The sequence below is a fragment of the Vombatus ursinus genome, unplaced genomic scaffold (assembly GCF_900497805.2).
Source record: "Vombatus ursinus unplaced genomic scaffold, bare-nosed wombat genome assembly UNPS02014830.1, whole genome shotgun sequence".
NCBI classification, from domain to species: Eukaryota; Metazoa; Chordata; class Mammalia; order Diprotodontia; family Vombatidae; genus Vombatus; species Vombatus ursinus.
Window position 1 is genome coordinate 3,476,666 of NW_020954608.1, and position 17,166 is coordinate 3,493,831.

The 17,166-nt window shown below is 38.2% G+C and overlaps 1 protein-coding gene across 2 annotated transcripts in view; it reads right to left on the reverse strand.

Annotated features, from left to right (window-relative positions):
- Window positions 1–17,166, reverse strand: part of ZNF277 (zinc finger protein 277) — a 175,137-nt gene that overhangs the window by 70,383 nt on the left and 87,588 nt on the right. For both annotated transcript variants that reach the window (XM_027838864.1, XM_027838865.1), the window contains exons 2-4: window positions 15,273–15,474; window positions 5,883–5,971; window positions 5,547–5,629 (exon numbers count right to left, since the gene is read on the reverse strand). In XM_027838864.1, the coding sequence (XP_027694665.1) occupies window positions 5,547–5,629; window positions 5,883–5,971; window positions 15,273–15,474 (374 nt within the window). The remainder of the gene's footprint in view (window positions 1–5,546; window positions 5,630–5,882; window positions 5,972–15,272; window positions 15,475–17,166) is intronic.

Below are 17,166 nucleotides of genomic sequence, written 5' to 3' on the forward strand. Positions count from 1 at the left end.
TGAATTCCTTGAGGGCAGGGACTGCCTTTGTTTTTTTTTTTTTTTTTTTTTCCCCCCCCCCCCCCTTAGAACAATGACTGGCATTGAATACTGATTGATTAGGCAGAACCTAGAAAACCATCTGATTCATTACAAATTCAAATCCAGCCCCAGACACTGGGCAAATCACTTAATTTCTGCCTCAGTTTCCTCTGTAAAACAGGGATAATAATAGCATTAACCTGCCAGGATTCCTGTGAGTGTAAAATGAGCTAACTTATCTAAAGTGCTTTGCAAACCTTCAAGTGCTATGGGGCCTGCAGATTCTATATAATAATTAAAACTTTGTTACAGAAAGGAGTGTCTTAAAGATTTTCAGATATTCTATGGCCTCCACTGTAATCCTACTCCAGAATGGGAAGGTTTCTTTATGTCAAATTACTGGAAAGAATCTTGAGCAGTCAGTTAGACTAGCCCTTGGCTGTGAGGAAGGGTATTTAAATAATCACTAATAGATGAGAACCACTTGTGTAAAATAAAAAAGTCAATAAATATTCATTGAGGGTCTATTGCACACAGGGTGCAAATGTCCATAGCTATTATTGCTAACCTTTACACATTATTTACAAATGTTTAAAGCACGGATAAAATATCCATTTGCCTGTGGTTAAATATAGAGTAATATTATAACAATAACTGTATGGGGATAGCCCGTATCATAAAGATTACAATTCTTATGGTATGAAAGATGAAAATGAAATGGTGATGATGAGAACTCCTTAAAATCCTCCTTCCCCCAAGATTATATATCAGAAGTTCACTATCCTTTAAAAACTAACAGATGAAAAATCTCTATACCACAACTATTGTTCTGTCATTTCAGTCATGTCCAACTCTTTGTGACCCTATTTGGGGTTTTCTTTGGTAAAGATACTGGAGTGGTTTGCCATTTCCTCCTCCAGTTCATTTTACAGATGAGGAAGCTGAGGCAAAGAGTTAAGTGACTCACCCAGGGTCACATAGCTAGTAAGTCTCTGAGGCCAGATTCAAACTCAGGCCTTCCTGATTCCAGGCCTGGTGCTCCATTCATCTAACTGCCCTATACCACAAATATATCCTTCAAAACATCCTTGAAAATTCAACAAATAAATTCTACTAGATCCAGAGCATCAATATAGATAAATATTGCCTACAAATGCCTGGACCTAACACTCATTCATAAATTTGAAGAACATATTTACTAGATACTGCTATACTAAAAGACTCATAACCCTAAAAGCACATGGAATGAAAAGCTTTTGAAACAGAGAGACCTAATAGAGGAAATTGAGAACTCTTCGGCAATAGGATGAGGGGCATCTCATGCCTGTTATCTTCACTGCTACTAGAGCGTTTTGCATCTCCCACTGGATTTAACCTCAAGATGTTTCTAGTGAGTCAATGGAAGACAAGCTTGTATCTCTATACTTTTGTCCAATTACAAAAAGTGGTCTTTCTGTTCACCTGCACAATAGCCCAAAGAAATGAAATATTAAAGAATGATAGAAGAATGGCAACTTGTCTTTAGATGGTTTCTTTCTCAGCTCTCAAAATAGATGGGAAGAATGATATAACAATAACAATAATAATAATAAATAATAATAATAATTATTATTATTATACTAACATCTCTTATTTGTATAGTGCTCAAGGTTTGCAAAAGACTTCACAGACATTTTCTCATTTGATCCTCAATCCAGTCCAGATGAGGAAACTGAGCCCCAGAGAAGTTAACTGCCTTTCCAAGGGTCACATAGCTAGTAAAGATCTAGCCAAGGCTGTCTTCAAAACCAGTTTAAAACATTTTACAATTCACATGGATTTACGATGTAAAACTATTTCCTCCTGTTCTTCCTACAATGCAGTTGAGGTAGATTAATTATCTTCCTAGTATCCTTCATTTTCCTGAGCTAAGGAACAGGAATTACATTAATTTTTATTTTAAACTCAGTGGATGATTTGGTATTCTCTGCAGAAGATAATGCAAAAATAATCATGACAGTTTCCGCTTTGTCAGATATAACACACTATATAAAAACATTGAGCCAGAAAACGGTCATTAAGTGTTAAGGACTGGGAGACATTAGTATTTAGATTAATTAACAAATTAAAAATGAAATCATGACCCAATTTTGTCTTTGGATGCATGGGAGTAACATCAACCAATTTTCAGGATAGCATCAACCTTTAAGTTTTTTAAGTGTTTTAGAAGCAATCTCCAACTAGAAGGCTACTTGAAAGGCACCTTTTTTTTTTCTTGGGGTTTCCCTTGAAGTGTTGAGGAATGCAAAGCAGCCCTGGGGGATGTTCACATTTCTTTGCCAGCATTTGATACATTGAGACTCAGTTTTTTAGCATTTGGATGCAGGCAGCAGGGATTAGCTACTTGATGTGAAACTCCTAAAACAAAACAAGCTCTGCCATGTCGGGGAAGGTTTAAGTCAATCTCAAAAAAAAAAAAAAAGTTACATCAGGAGTGCAATGCTGTTTCCAAGGAAATCACTATTGCCCTGGGTTTCCTGGATAGTCATTACAGGAAGCATAAAGATGACACCAGAACTGTTGAGAAAGTCAGCTTTCTGCTGGTTACCCGAGATTGCCAACTGGTGCCAAACCAAAACACACTAGCAAAGGATTGTTTAACTGGATGGTAAGTGCCTGACATCCATGAGATATCGTCTGACTAATATCTCACCTTCTTGAAAGGCATCAGTACCTCCCACCCTTTCTGGAATCATAATGTTAGAAGCAGATGCCATCTGCTTGCTACACAGTCGAAAGGCCATATTTTTCTTTCTTCTGTGAGACTCACTGGGGTGACTTGAAGAGGAGGAAAGAGGTAAGGGCAAGTGTGGGCTGAGCATCTAAGAAGTGTCAACAAGGAGTGTGGGAGACCGAGTTAAGTGAATGACTTCCTTAGGGGGCTCAAATAAAATGCGTCAAACATAATGGATAGGGAGAGGGAGGAAGAAAATACAGGTGGCTAACAGGAGAAATCCCAGGGCTTGAGTTCATTTTTCTGCTTGAAGTGCCTTCAGGGCCCAGCTCAACAGCCACCCCTTTCAAGAGGCTTGTCTTGATTTCACTCAGTGGCTAGCATTTTCTCCACCCTGCCACTAAATAATATCATTTATTTATTTGTCATAAATCCTGTATTCATTTACCTGAAAGCACATTAAATCCCTTCAACAGAATGTAAGCTCCTTCAGGGCAGGAACCATGTGCCTGTTGAGTATTTATATCCCCAGCACATAACATAGGGCCTGCCACATGGGGGCACTTAATAAATATTTGACTGACTTATTGCTGCTGCAAACTAAGGTCAAGCAAAAAAAGGAAGAAATGTGTACAATTTTTTTATGCTCATGTTGACTATTTTAAAAGAGCTTTATTTTGTAGACAAAACAGAGAAAACACGAGCCAGCAAAGGAAAAATGTCGAGAAAATTAGCACGGGATAAGATTTCAATAACATATTCTTTAGGAGGTGTATTATTTATTGGGGTGGGGTAGGGTGGGAGGGAAGTAATATCTAAAGCTCTATTTGTTTCAAAAACATTGTACTTCCCTCCAACAGAGAAAACTGTCAAATTGGTTAAATATTTGATGAAATATTTATTGCTGCCATTAAGAGAGCTCCTGAAGTGATATCTTTTAAATCACAGAAAATTCAACTATAGTTTCTTCTAATTTAAATAAAAGTTATATTTCACTGCTGAGTGCTCATAAACCCTGAATGTTTGTTGCTACCAGCAGTCTAGTTGAGCATGAAAATTTCCAGTGTAAACATATATAGAGCTGCATTAGAAAAACACTGGAATATTTTATGTACTTAACTGGAATGAATTCTAGTAATTCAAGAAGATGGGGCTTAGGTCAGCCATTCTATCATCGACCAGAAGTAGTGATCATATGGTTTGGTGAACGTTAAGAGAACACTTGAGGATATCAGGAAAGAAGATGGGTAGATCAGTACACGTTGCCTTTTAAACCATCTAAAGCCTTGTCCAATCTTCAGTTCCCTATCTTAGAGTTGGTAGGGGAACCTCACCACGTGTCCAGTAATCAATGCATAAGCATTATGTTACTTTGGTATGTGTTTGGAAAAGACAGAAGTCCAGAAATCTGGTTTCAGTCTCTTAACCAAAATCTGACCTTCCTCAGATGACACCACACCCACCTATTTCCACTTCAGCAGAAACTTCCATTTTCTGTTTTGCTACACACAGTGGGTGAGGATGGGTTGATCTGTTCTTTCTTCCCTAAGCATCGCTTCCATTCTACTGATCTGCCATCACCATTCTACTTCTGTTCTTTTAAAGACTAATTTCCCCACTAGGCTCATCTTTCTCCTCCCTACCTTGCCTTGTGCCTTAATCCTCAGGACTTCAACATGATTGTTAAATGATTCATGTGGTACCCTGACCTCCCAGCTCCTCATTCTCTAGGACCCCAGTGATCTTTATCTCCTCCTGCTTCAGTTACAGAGCCATATCTCTGATTTTATTACTGCCTGGCAGTGTTACTGCTTCAAGATCTCAAAACTTGGGGCTCATTAACACCCATAAACCTGCTCTTGGTCCTCATCAAGAACTTCCATTAATCTATTCTTTTAGTTCCTTCTAACTATACTTATCCCTGCCCATTTTAATTCTCTCTTCATAAACCCTCTAGAATCCTTCACTCTTGTTTTTCTTTTTGAGCCCACTTTGCCAAAACTCAACCCTGAATTTGCCTTCATCCTTTTCTCTCTCTCTCTTTCTCTCTCTCTCTCTCTCTTTTTTTTTTGGTTCTGTTTCAAGGGCAAACGGTATGGTTAGAAAAAGTCACAGAACAGCATAGGAGGAATATAAGGAGAAATATGCAAATAATAGCTATTTTTACAGTCTGGGGAAATTAATCTTAGGTAAAGACATAATGGGATTAAAAGGAAAATGGAAAAAAATAAATATTCTTATAAAATTTTTTTTCCTAATTTGTTATCTCATAGTTAACTTTTTTTTTTTTAAAAAAAGGAAACTTCCTTAAATTTACTTTTTCATTAAGACATTATAGAATCTCAGATTGTTTGTGGTAGAAAAAAGAAGTAAATTTGCAGGGATTAAAATGAACCTAATAGTAATCTCTTAACATTAAAAATGATACCATATTTATTGAGCCATATGCTTAATTTGTAGACTGGAATAAAAGGAGCATTAATGCACAGCACATTCCCGGGAAAGGGGAGGAGGACCAAAAGAGTAATCAGTTCAACTCAATGTTAGCTTAGGGCATTTTTCCATGACTGCTGAACCCCTAGCAAATGTCAGGCAGCTAAAGTTACACGGAAATGTGTAAATGATGTTGTTATCTTAGTGATGATCCAGGAAACAAGACAAAAACAAAATTTCTGTGAAGTCTTAACACAAAGTACTTCAATCATTGTATAAATTAACACAAAATACTTCAGTCATTGTATAAATAAATCAATCATTAATACTTGGGTCTTTCCCCCAAAGCAAATGGCACTGATTAAAAAAAAATTCTTACCAATCTCTGTTTCTGTAGCTCTTCTCTGAGAACTCTATCTTCTGGTAAAACATCACATAATAAAAAATAATTGTCCTGCTCCTCTGTTGAGAGATTAGGAAGATAAATGAGAAATATGTATTCTTAATTTTTTTCCTCAAAAGATTTATTTTTAAAAATATGTATCTCTATCAGGACTTATCCTGGCATATAGCTCTGTTTTAGCCTTTTTCAAACTGGGTAAGACAAGTAAAACTATTTAATTTTAGCTGTTATGAAATTAATTTAAAGTACCAAGATTATTACTTTGCATTCTTAGATTGAAAGGAATAGAAAAAAGCTGAGTGGCATACTCACCAAATGGAGCTTTGGAATTGGTTCTTATCACACTACAGAAATCTGTGATAGGCTGCTCAGTGAACCTCTTCTTCCAGTATAAAACATACCTTAAAATAATCCAAAAACAGTGAGTTGCAGGGAGTTTCAATACTGCTTCCTCTAGCACTGGCCCGTACAACCTGTGGTCCATGGGCATGCCAAAGGATTTCGGGTGGCCTGAGAAAAATGCAGAGGATGCCGTTGTGGCCTGCGGGCTGCAGGTTGTACAGGCCTGGTCTAGAGTGATGGGCTTTTAGAAAAATATCTGTTTGCCACAAAGTGACATGTTCATGATGGAATATTACTTGGAAGTTTGTGATAAAAAAGGAATGGCACCATAACATGCAATTTGTGCTACCAAATTTGAAATTAATATTTTATGAAGTAAAATAGTATGGAATGGAAATCATTCAGTTTTACTGGCTTCTCTTTCCACTCTTCATCAGAAACTGTTCTCTCCAAGGTCACTAAATAATGTCCTTATTGCTAAATCCACTGGCCATTTTTCAGTCCTTGTTGTCCCTGACCATTCTGCAATACTAAATACTGTTGGCCATTCCGTCCTTCCTTGGCTTCCATGACACTATACTTTTATGATCTTCTCTTCTATCTTAATTGTCCCTTCTCTGGTCTCCATTGGCTCATTACCCTCCTCTTGTCCTTTAGAGGTTCTTTATTTGCCCCTTTTCTGTCTCTACACTCTCTCCCTTGAAAATTAACATTAACTCATACAGTTTCAAATATCAGTTCTAGGTAGATGTCTCTTAATTCCATATCTAAGCCCTCTTCTGTCCTTTATCTCCAAATATCTGTTGGACATCTATACTTGAATGTGTCTGGCCATTCCCTAACATCTCATACTCAACATACAAAATATTTTTGTGAAGACCTCTCCATTAAACTTAGTACATTCTACCCTGTATCAGTAATTTGGGTAGGTCATATATCTGCCTTGTACTTTTTTCTTTGTTAGGCTGTGAAGTAAGGTTGACCTAAATAAAAGGTGAAATCTAACCACTTGGAACTAGATCCTATATATGAGAAATTTACTAGAATGTATACTGATTTTTACACTTATTGTAAAATACACATACAAGCAAACAGATGGGCAAAGAAAGAACAAGAAGGAAAGGGAAGCCCTGTATTCACTATGCTCCCCGACTTCCATCAGACTGGAAACTGTTCAAGGTCAAGATCTCTGTTTTATTTAATCTCTATATCCTCAATGACTAACAAAGAATCTTGCTCATAGTTAAGCACTGAATATCTTATTGAATTCACTCTATGTTAATAACTGCTATTGAATTCAGAGTGTTAGGTTTAGTTCTTGTCACCATATTCTGGGAAGGTTATTGATAGTCTGGAGAGTATCCATAAGAGGGAAATTAGAATGATTAAGGCCCTTAAGTTTATGTCATGTGAGAACTGGTTTAACAAAATGGCTTGGGATGTTTATCCTAGAGAAAACTGAGGGGGAACATGATAGCTTGCACATGGAGAAGGAATTAGATTTGTTCTGCTTGGTCCCAGACTGTAGAACTGGAAACAGTATGGGGAAATTGCAATGAGCTAGGCTTGATGTAAAGAAGAGCCTCCAGAGGTCAAGGCTAGCTGTTCTTGGGAGATCTTCATGCAAAGTCTGGATGCCTTCAATCTGCATAGATATGGGGAAAGGTCAATTGAGATATTCCTATGGTACATTCAAAGCTTTTCTGAAGTGATATTTTAAGTGTGATGTCAATGTATAACCCAGCATCTATTAAACAGGCTAGATTTCATATTCTCCAATAAAACTGAGTATTGGGTGATTATCAGTTGTATAGAGAATTGTAAAATCATGTAATAGGAATTCAGTTGTTAATTTCACTTTTTATAACAACACAGTAACAGTCTACATGTACAGTTCGGGTCTAAATAAGGCAAACTGAATGGTGGGAGCAAGACAGACAAGGTTACAACTCTCTCGATGAATGTAATGAGCAGAGTTAGTTGCTGCACACTGGCTAAATTTAAAAGCTTAACATCCAGACCTCCATTTCTGATGAGAGAGGGGGAAAGATGACAGGAGTCAGTGATCTGTTCATCTTCCCATTTATCTAACAAGATTTATGGTGCCAATTGGAAACTCATTTGTCAAATGATACAAGGAGAGATTGTCGTTGCCTTCCCAGGGAGAAAGGAAATGGAAAGGTTGGCTTCATGTGCAGCAGTTAAGCTATCTACAGACACAGCTGATGGATAAAAGAGAAACTTACAACAAAAGACCAGACCCTATAACAGTGATAGGTGTCAATAAAAAAAGATAAAGGAGAAATACATTTGTGTGTCTGCATATTTGAGACAAATGTATATATAAATACAACATCCAGTCCAGATATAATCAAAAATTAAGAGACCTGACAGATTTTATTAATTTGTATTCGGTTCTTTGTATTCCTCCTGTACCAGTAGGACTGTGTTCTGTATACTAGCTGCTGTGAGCAGATTGTGAGTTCCTTGGGGCAGGACTGTTTTTCACCTTCCTTTGTATTTCCAATACTTAGCACGGTGCCTGGTACTTAATAAATATTTATTGACTGAGTGCTCCAAAAAACAATGGTTATAGTATAAGTAGTGATATAAGGGTAAAGGTCTGTTGCACCTTTTTTTTTTTCACTATTCTGCAAGATTTTCCAAGCAGTATCTTCCTTATCCCAATAATAATTTGCCTTCTGTTATTTTATTTTTTCCCCTTTTTTCCTTAACATTTTCCTATCTTCAATTATCAGATATCTTGAAGTGTTACCAAAAAGGTGTTAATAGTTAAAAGAGAAGTCAGAGAACTTTATTCTCAATACTAGTTGGGAAATCTCAATACCCATATCTGCTGAAAATTTACTAGTTAGCTGCATGTGGTAACTATGCTAGGAGCTTTACAGAACAAATAGGTCTAGTAAGTCTATTAGGCCCGCTGCCTAATAGATAAATATAATTCAGAAAAAAAAGATATATAAAGGAGCACAGAATCATAGATTTAAAGGTGGAAGGGAACTGAGAAACCATCTAGTCCAGGCTGTTCCTTGTTACAGATGAAGAAACTGAGACCTAGAGAAATTAAGTGATTTGTTCAAGATCTCATGGGAAGAAAGTGTCAAGGATGGAATCTGAACCCAGTTCTCCTGGACTCTACAGTCAGACCTCTATCTACTATATCATGTTGCCATTCCAAAGGCAAAACAGACAAAAGGACAACAATAGTACCTACCAGTGTTTGCTGTTGTTTAGCCGTTTTCAGTTGTGTCCAACTCTTTGTGACCTCACTAAGGGTCTTCCTGGCAAAAATACTGGAGTGGTTTGCCATTTCCTTCTCCAGCTCATTTTATAGATGAGGAAACTGAGTCAAGCAGGGTTAAGTGACTTGCCCAGGTTCACGTAGGTAGTAAACATCTGAGGTCAGATTTGAACCCATGAAGATGAGTCTTCCTGACTCCAGGCCTGACACTCTATCCAATGCACCACCTAACTGCTCTATAGTAGTACAGTACATGTACTAAATAAGTAAATGAATATTTAAAGTATTAAATGAAACAATAGTGACACATTTACATAGAATCTTAAGATTTACAAAGCACTCTACTCACAATAACCCACCAAGTTGTGCATTACAAGTATTGCTATCCCTATTTTACAGAGGAGGAAACTGAGTCTTTGGAGAGCATAAATGACATGACCGTGGTCCAATGGTCAGTATCTGGAAATCTGAGTTAGGGACGGTGAGAACTGGAACTGAGGGCACCAAATTCCAAGTCTAGTACCTTTTTGACTTGCTTCTCAATAAATGACATATTTCATAGCCTCCTTTTCTCATGCTGAGAGCCCTGCTTAATCCTTCCTTACAGCAATGAAATATGGAACCTCCTAAGATAACTGAGAGTAAGCCTCATATGATACATCTCAGTCCCTTGGCTTGTTTTGGATGCACAATGTGGGGGAACTACAAAAATGCTATTTGAAATGTTGCTCACAGACAGCACCAGCAACCTTTTCATCCTTCATACCAGAGTTCTATCAGGGACTGAACACAGCATTTTGACAAATATACTGGAGAGCAAAGCAAGGGGAGAGGAATCCAAACCAGGCTGGAGAGCTGATCCCACAGCAATCTTGAGACGCCATCTCATCTGGAAATACCACCTATATTTCCCTTCCCCCATCCCTTTCCACCCTGGAAGGGGAAACAGACAGGAAAAATCAAGGGAAGAGAGGAGAGAACATCAGAAGAACAAAAACAATGTTCCACTAAAACCCTGCTACATCAAACCCTATTTCACTGACCAATTGTTGATAGGTGCCTCAGGACTTGTCAAAATACATCGAGTGAGGGGCAAAGTCAAGACAACTGAGGGGTAGAAGAAATGCCAGGACTTCCACTCTACCAACTTCCCCAAACTGATCTAGAAAATGTACCAGATCAAACCCTGATGGGGATATCCAGAAAAAGTCATAGTTATTTTCCTAGCTGAGCTTGGCATCAGGAGACAGACAGGGGGTCTAAGGACATTGGAGACTCAGTGGGCCAGGAGTGGATGAAGTACTATAACATTTGGGAAGAGACTGTGTACTAGGGAAGGAGGAAGTCGCAAAACTCTACTGGGGACTCCCTGACTCATAGCGGGCACTGCAACAGGACAGGTACCAACTGATACTTTTGTTGCCCACTGTCCAGTTCTGGATCATAGATCCAGGGGCAGACTGAGAAGTCTTGCTCAGGGCAGTGGTATTCCTGATTAAGGAGGTCATGGGTGAAGTACCGAGAAAGCGCAAAGTTCAGAAGCCGACAGAAGCAATAGTTCAGACCCTCAGGAAGCGAGCAGGGTCTTAATGAAAGCATCTGCTGAGGAATAACCAAGGCAGGAATCTCAAACCATAGATAAGCCTATAATTCTGCCACTCTGAGCCAACAAAGCTTTCCACCTGGCTGATAGGGCCTGAATCTAGTATGTGTCTACTTGTGTACAGACCAAACCCAGGTAATGAACTTGCAGAGCTCAAACCAGATCACTCTGGGAACAGTGAAAGCTGGCCGGTCCCCACAAACCACATCACTCTGGGAACAGTGAAAGCTGGCCGGTCCCCAGCTTATCCTTAAGATCCTACAAAACACAATACTCAGTACCTCAAGAAAGCAGTAACAGGACCAGCACAGTCTTTTCTCAGAAGTGTGGCAAAGCCCAGCCCTAACATCAAGTCCAAGTAAAGACGCAGACTGGAAGAATGGACGAACAAGAAAAGAACCCCATCATAATGAACTATTAGAGTTGCAGGGATGCTTAAGATGCAAAAGCAGAAAAAGAGAATAACTCCAAAAATCTGCAAGCAATGCCTCAGAAAAAACAACAACAAAACAATTTGGATACAGACTCTACCAGAATTCCTGGAAAAGATGAAGCAAGAGTTAATTTGGGGAAAAAAAATGTAATTAGAGTGCTTGAGGAAAAATTGGAGAAGAAATGAAAGCTATGAAAGAAAGAATTGGAAAGGGAATTAATAGCTTGGAACACGAAATATAAAACCATGCTTAAGAAACAAACTCCCCCCAGATTAGTTAACCAAATAGAAGCCAATGATTCCATGAGGCAACAAGAAACATTTTAGCAAAGTCAAAAGGCTGAACAAAATATAAAATTTAAGGTATCTCATAACAAAAATAACTGACCTAAAAAAATATTGAGGAGAAAAAAAATTAAAAAAATCATTGGATTACCTGAATGCCAGGGAAAAAAAAAAAAAGCCTACACATATTTTTAAAAATCTTAAAAGAAAACTGCCCAGATCTTAGAACCAGAGATCAAAGTGGAAATTAAAAGAATTCACTGATCATCTTCTGAAAGAAACCCTAAAATGAAAATTCCCAGGAGAATCATAGCCAAAATCCAGAGAAAAGATACTATAAATAGCCAGAAATAAAGAATTTAGAAGCCACAGTTACAATCATACATGATTTAGTAGCCACCACTATAAAGGAGAGAACGCATAATACTGATATTTTAGAAGGCAAGAATAAGGTGGAGTGGAAGGATGAGATCTTGGCTGACTAAAACAAATTATATTAAGGAAAAAAATACCAGATAGAAACTTCCCAAGACACATGGGCACCTATTTTCCAGGGCAGGTAAAGGCATATTAACAACTTATTTTGGTGTTGTACAAGATTAGTTAACTGTAAAACAAGGTTTTAGTATTTGTTATACCACTGGGTAAGTCAGTTAAATGTAGAAGAGTTTGATTTCTTAAGTATAAAAATTGATGATGATTCTACCTGCCTTTGCTAAGGTGCTAATCACATCGATATCCAAAGGAACTCTGAAAGTCTCAGCATTATTCTAAAGGGGAAAAATTATTTGCCATTAATCCATCTTCCTCCTTCAGAATGAGTTATTAGGAGCCAGTACTGAAAACAATAATTGGTAATAAATTATAACTTAACTGGTAACTTTTAGAGTCTTCACTTCTCACCAGAAGGTCAGTACCAAGGACTTTAAAAGGGGGAAGTTCAAAATATAAGAGAGGCAGTGAAGAGAAGGTGAAGCTAAGTAGCATAGCTGATAGAGTGCTGAGCCTGGAGTCAGGGAGACCTGAGTTCAAATTCGACCTCAGACACTTACCAGCTATGTGACCCTGGGCAAGTTTGCCCTGTTTGCCTCAGTTCCTTATCTGTAAAATGAGCTAGAGAAGGAAATGGCAGACCACTCCAGAATCTCTGCCACAAAAACCCCCTAAAAGGGGTCACAAAGAGTTGCACATGAATGAAACGAGGGAACAATGGCAAAAGTGTTGAGAAGTGGAAAACCCTCTCTAGGTCAAAAAACCCAAGTTATAGTCTCAGCTCTGCCACAAACTATGGGATTTGAGGCCCCAGTCACCTAAACCTTTAAGGGCTTCAGTTTCCTTGTCTATAAAATAATAGATGCGGACTAGATATTCGAGTTGTTTTCTAGCTCTAACATTCTATGACCTGTGAGTATCTTTCACAGACTTGCCAATAGAAACATAAGCCCGTATTCTGTTAATGCTATTGTCTGTGCATGTACACATCAGTGGAAATGTCTGATGAATGAAAAAGGCGTGGAAAAATGAAGCATGGCTGTTCTTTGAATCTTTGAATCTCCTTTTTTTTCTATTTTTTTTTCCTTAAGAAAGCACTCAGGTTATCACACAAAAGCAAAATCTTGTGCTCTCTATTCAAAGTGTCAAAGGAGCACTTGACCACTCTCTAGGGGCACATAAAGGTCAACCCATAGTACATGAGGTGATACCAATTAATAAATAGTGGGAATGGAGTCCAAATTAAATGGGCCTCTACGCAATGACAAAAACTTTTCATTAACTACATATTATAATATAGGTATTAGTCATAGGAGACTAACAATTTCCTTGTAAAGGGAATATGTTTAAGGAAAGAGATGACCATTCCCGGTAGATTTGAATTAGACATGCCTCTCTTTGCTGCGCTTCTCATTTAATTAAAAAGACTGAAAATTAATTAATAAAAAAAAGATTGGCAATGTTGAGAATTTTGGTACCAAAATCAAAGAAGATATCAACTGGTCAGCAATGTAGCCATATAAAACAGATCGTTAAAATTAAAATTTCCTCTTAAAATCAAGCACTGTCCATTTTCATTTCCTATTTTACTCCTGATATGTTCACTTTCTGAATGGCTGCATCATGTGGGTGACTGAACCTAATAGTTATTTCTAGACTCCTGAGCAAGGAGGCCTATTGAATAATTAATGTGTGATTATGTACCTCCCCTCTGCCCCCATTGATAAAAAGATCAATAATCTTGATAAAGAATTAGAGAAATAGATAAGAATGGATCCAATTTCTTAACTACTATATATAGGCATAGAAGTAAAGACGCAAACCTTGATTAAGACCTGGGGTTATGGATTTTTGGGAGAGAAGAGAGGGAAAAGTTTTGTGTTACTCAACAGACCAGCTGCTGAATGATTAGCTGTTTCTGTAAATTCCAAGGGAATTTCACATCAGCAGGACAGAGAAAAGGAGAAGACAGAATAATTTCACACAAATGGAAAAGCTAACCATAGTGAGAATTAGAAAAGAATGGCATACTTATCTGATGGTTTTCTAAAGTAATAACTGTTATGTCATTAATGCAGATGAGAGTTTTAACCTTTTACCTTGAAAAGAAAAACCATAAACATCAAAAGTTTAGGTTTGATTACAAAAAACAAGATACTGCACATGAGGAAATTACTAGAATGTGTGCTATGTTTCTACATTTACTGAAAGGAGAGGAGAGATGGGGAAGAAAAGAGGTACAGAGGGAGTGAGAGAAAGAGAGAGAGGGAATATGACCAAGACCAGACAGAGACAAAGAGACATATACAGATGGAAAAAGGTACAGATGCAGAGATGGAGAGGAACAGAGAAAGAGATAGAGAAAGTGAGAATAAGGGATTGAAAAATAAGTGGTACAGATAGAAATGAAGAAAAAGCAACCCTTCAGAAAGTACCATATATCCAGAAGATGCCCAATAAACATTTGTTGCTAATGCTGAAAGTGGGATTAGAAATGATATTTAAGGGGGGGAGTGGGAAGGAAGGAAGGGAGAGAATTTGGAACTCAAAGTTTCAAAAACGAATGTTAAAAATTGTTTTTACATGTAACTGGGGAAAAATAAAATACTAAATTAAAAAAAAAGAAATAATGTTTAATAATTCAAAGGACAGCACCCAAGACTACAGCTAAGCAGGTAATTCCTATTCTTCAGCACAAGTTGCAATGTGTTTGTAAGACATTTGACTGGTTCTCAAAACATACTTTTCCATAAAAATGATTTAATGGTGGTTAGCACTCTAGGCACAACATACAAAAGCCTATTTTACTCATCATTTGTGTAGAGGCAACTCATCATAAGGGATAGAGTAATCTTAAGTTATTCATAAGTTAAATGCTCATAAGTCAGGGACAATCTGCACTATGAAATATACCCGATCCACCCCAACTAGGAAAGAACTCCCAACAGGAAGATGGACTCCAGCAGACAGATGGCTTCAAATAGCAACATGTGTAAAGAGTGTGACAAAGGGAGTATTACCAGCTGGTGGGTAAGTTTCCTCATTTTAAGGGTTATCATAGAGTAATACATAGTCAGTAATACAAACAAACATACACTCTAGTAAGCAATGGAGTACAAAGATAACAAATACTAAACAACTGGAAACTTCAAAGGGAATGGCCACCATTTACCTTGACTATATTCAATTTATGTAAATATACACATATACATATATGCACACAAAGAGCCTTTTTCTTCCAAAGAGAATCAATTTCATTCCTACATGAAATGAAAGGAAATGTACCTTCGGAAATCAGCAACCAGCTTGACATCAGCTATGACAATCTTGTGTTCAATAATCATGTGCTTCAGAAGTTTGTCTTGTTCAGCCACGGGAAAATGTTCTTCGCAGAAGATACAAGGCACAGATGGGGAACCTTCTAAAGTGGTGATGCCACCTGGACTTTCTGGCAGAGAAAGAGGCTCCAAGATACAATCCCTACTGTCTGGGGGAGAAAAAAAGAAGAAAAGCTGAACATAACTCTTAGGATTGATGATTTTTTCACCTCATGAATTAAAATAACCCTAAAGATAAGTTGATCTGGCAATAAAAGGGGATAGGGGGAAGACTGAGTGAATGAGAGAGGGGACTTTTTATTATATAGAGCTCTCTTAACTGAAAGGAGGGGCACAGTGCATGGCTGGCTCAAACCTCCTGGGCTGTGCTTGTTGGCTTGAGTGGGGGAAGCCCATTTGCTTGGGCAGCTGTCCAAGGTTTCTTCTTGGCAGGGGGCCAATGGCAGCAATCCCAGGGGCGCACCTGGAGGGGGAAGGCTGTTTATTGCTGAGTTAGGGTTGTGAGGCCCAATTGTGACCCAGGGATGAGAGTCATGAAGGCAAGGGAAGGAAACTCGATATTCTAAGGATGCAGATGCTAGGCAGGTCCTTTAAGCTGCTTCCTCCTGCACCTGCAGTTCACTTCCTGATTGCACTTATTTGCCATGCAACAAACAGGGGAAAACCCTTGTACTGAGCTGGGGTTCCTATTCATGCAGAATATTCCACCCAGCTGACAGGTTTCAATGTTGATTTATGCCTATCTGTTACTTGCTGAATTATCATGCATCATCATTATAAGATGTGCACTGTATGTAGTGGAGATTTTTCCATCTTGCTTGAGACATAGTGTCTCCAACTACTGTCTATTTGAGAGATGAGGGAAACTAGCTGAGAGCAGAGGACACCAAATTGGAAACCAGGAAATGGGGCTTTGCGCGGGGATAGACAGCAGGAACTCCTTAGTAGCAGTGCCTATCAGTGCTAGGCTGGAAGTCCAGGTCTGCTACCCTTGTGCTGAATACAGAGTATTTAGTAACCAGGCAACCAGAAAGAAATGTTTGGCATCTTAGCGAGTGCAAAGTACCTATATACCCTGGAGGCAAAATAGTGTTTCCATAGACAATAGGCTCTGGAATTGGATTAATCTTACTTTCCCTCTCTTTCAGCCCCACCAGCAATGAATAGCTTACTAATAACTTGTCCAACAGCACATAGTCAGAGATTATCCTCTGGCAAATATTCCATTGAAAAGATAGACGCTAGTCCCTTTTGGAGAGAGAGAAATAACAATTTTAATAATGTGTGGTGATTCCCACTATTCTGAATAGTGATGAGCTAGAGATGGGATGTGAAAAATAGCTAGCATTTATCTAGAGCTTTAAAGTTTGTGAAGCACTTTACAAATATTATCTCATTTTATCTTCATAACGACCCTGGGAGGTGTGTGTTCTTATTATTTCCATTTTGCATATGAAGAAACTGAGGCATACAGAGCTTAAGGGACTTGTCCAGGATCACATGTCTAGTACATGTCTGAGGTAGGATTAGAACTGAAGTCTTCTTGACTCTAAGTCTACTGCTCCATCCACCTAGCTACCATGAATTTGCAGTTCCCTCAGTGGTCGAAATTCCTAGGTAGCTCTTATGGTACCTTTCCACCTTTGATGATGAATCCAGAATTTTTCTCTTCATCATACTCACAGAAAGTCTCTTCATTCTGTTTAGGTTCATAGAGCTAACCAGAAGAGAGTTCACTTTGGTTGGTCTTCATAGCAATCCTAGGCAACTAGCAAGATCCCTGCTGAGTTCCCTATGACTCTTTTGGGCCCTCTCTGAATTTCTGGTACAGCAGGATAAAG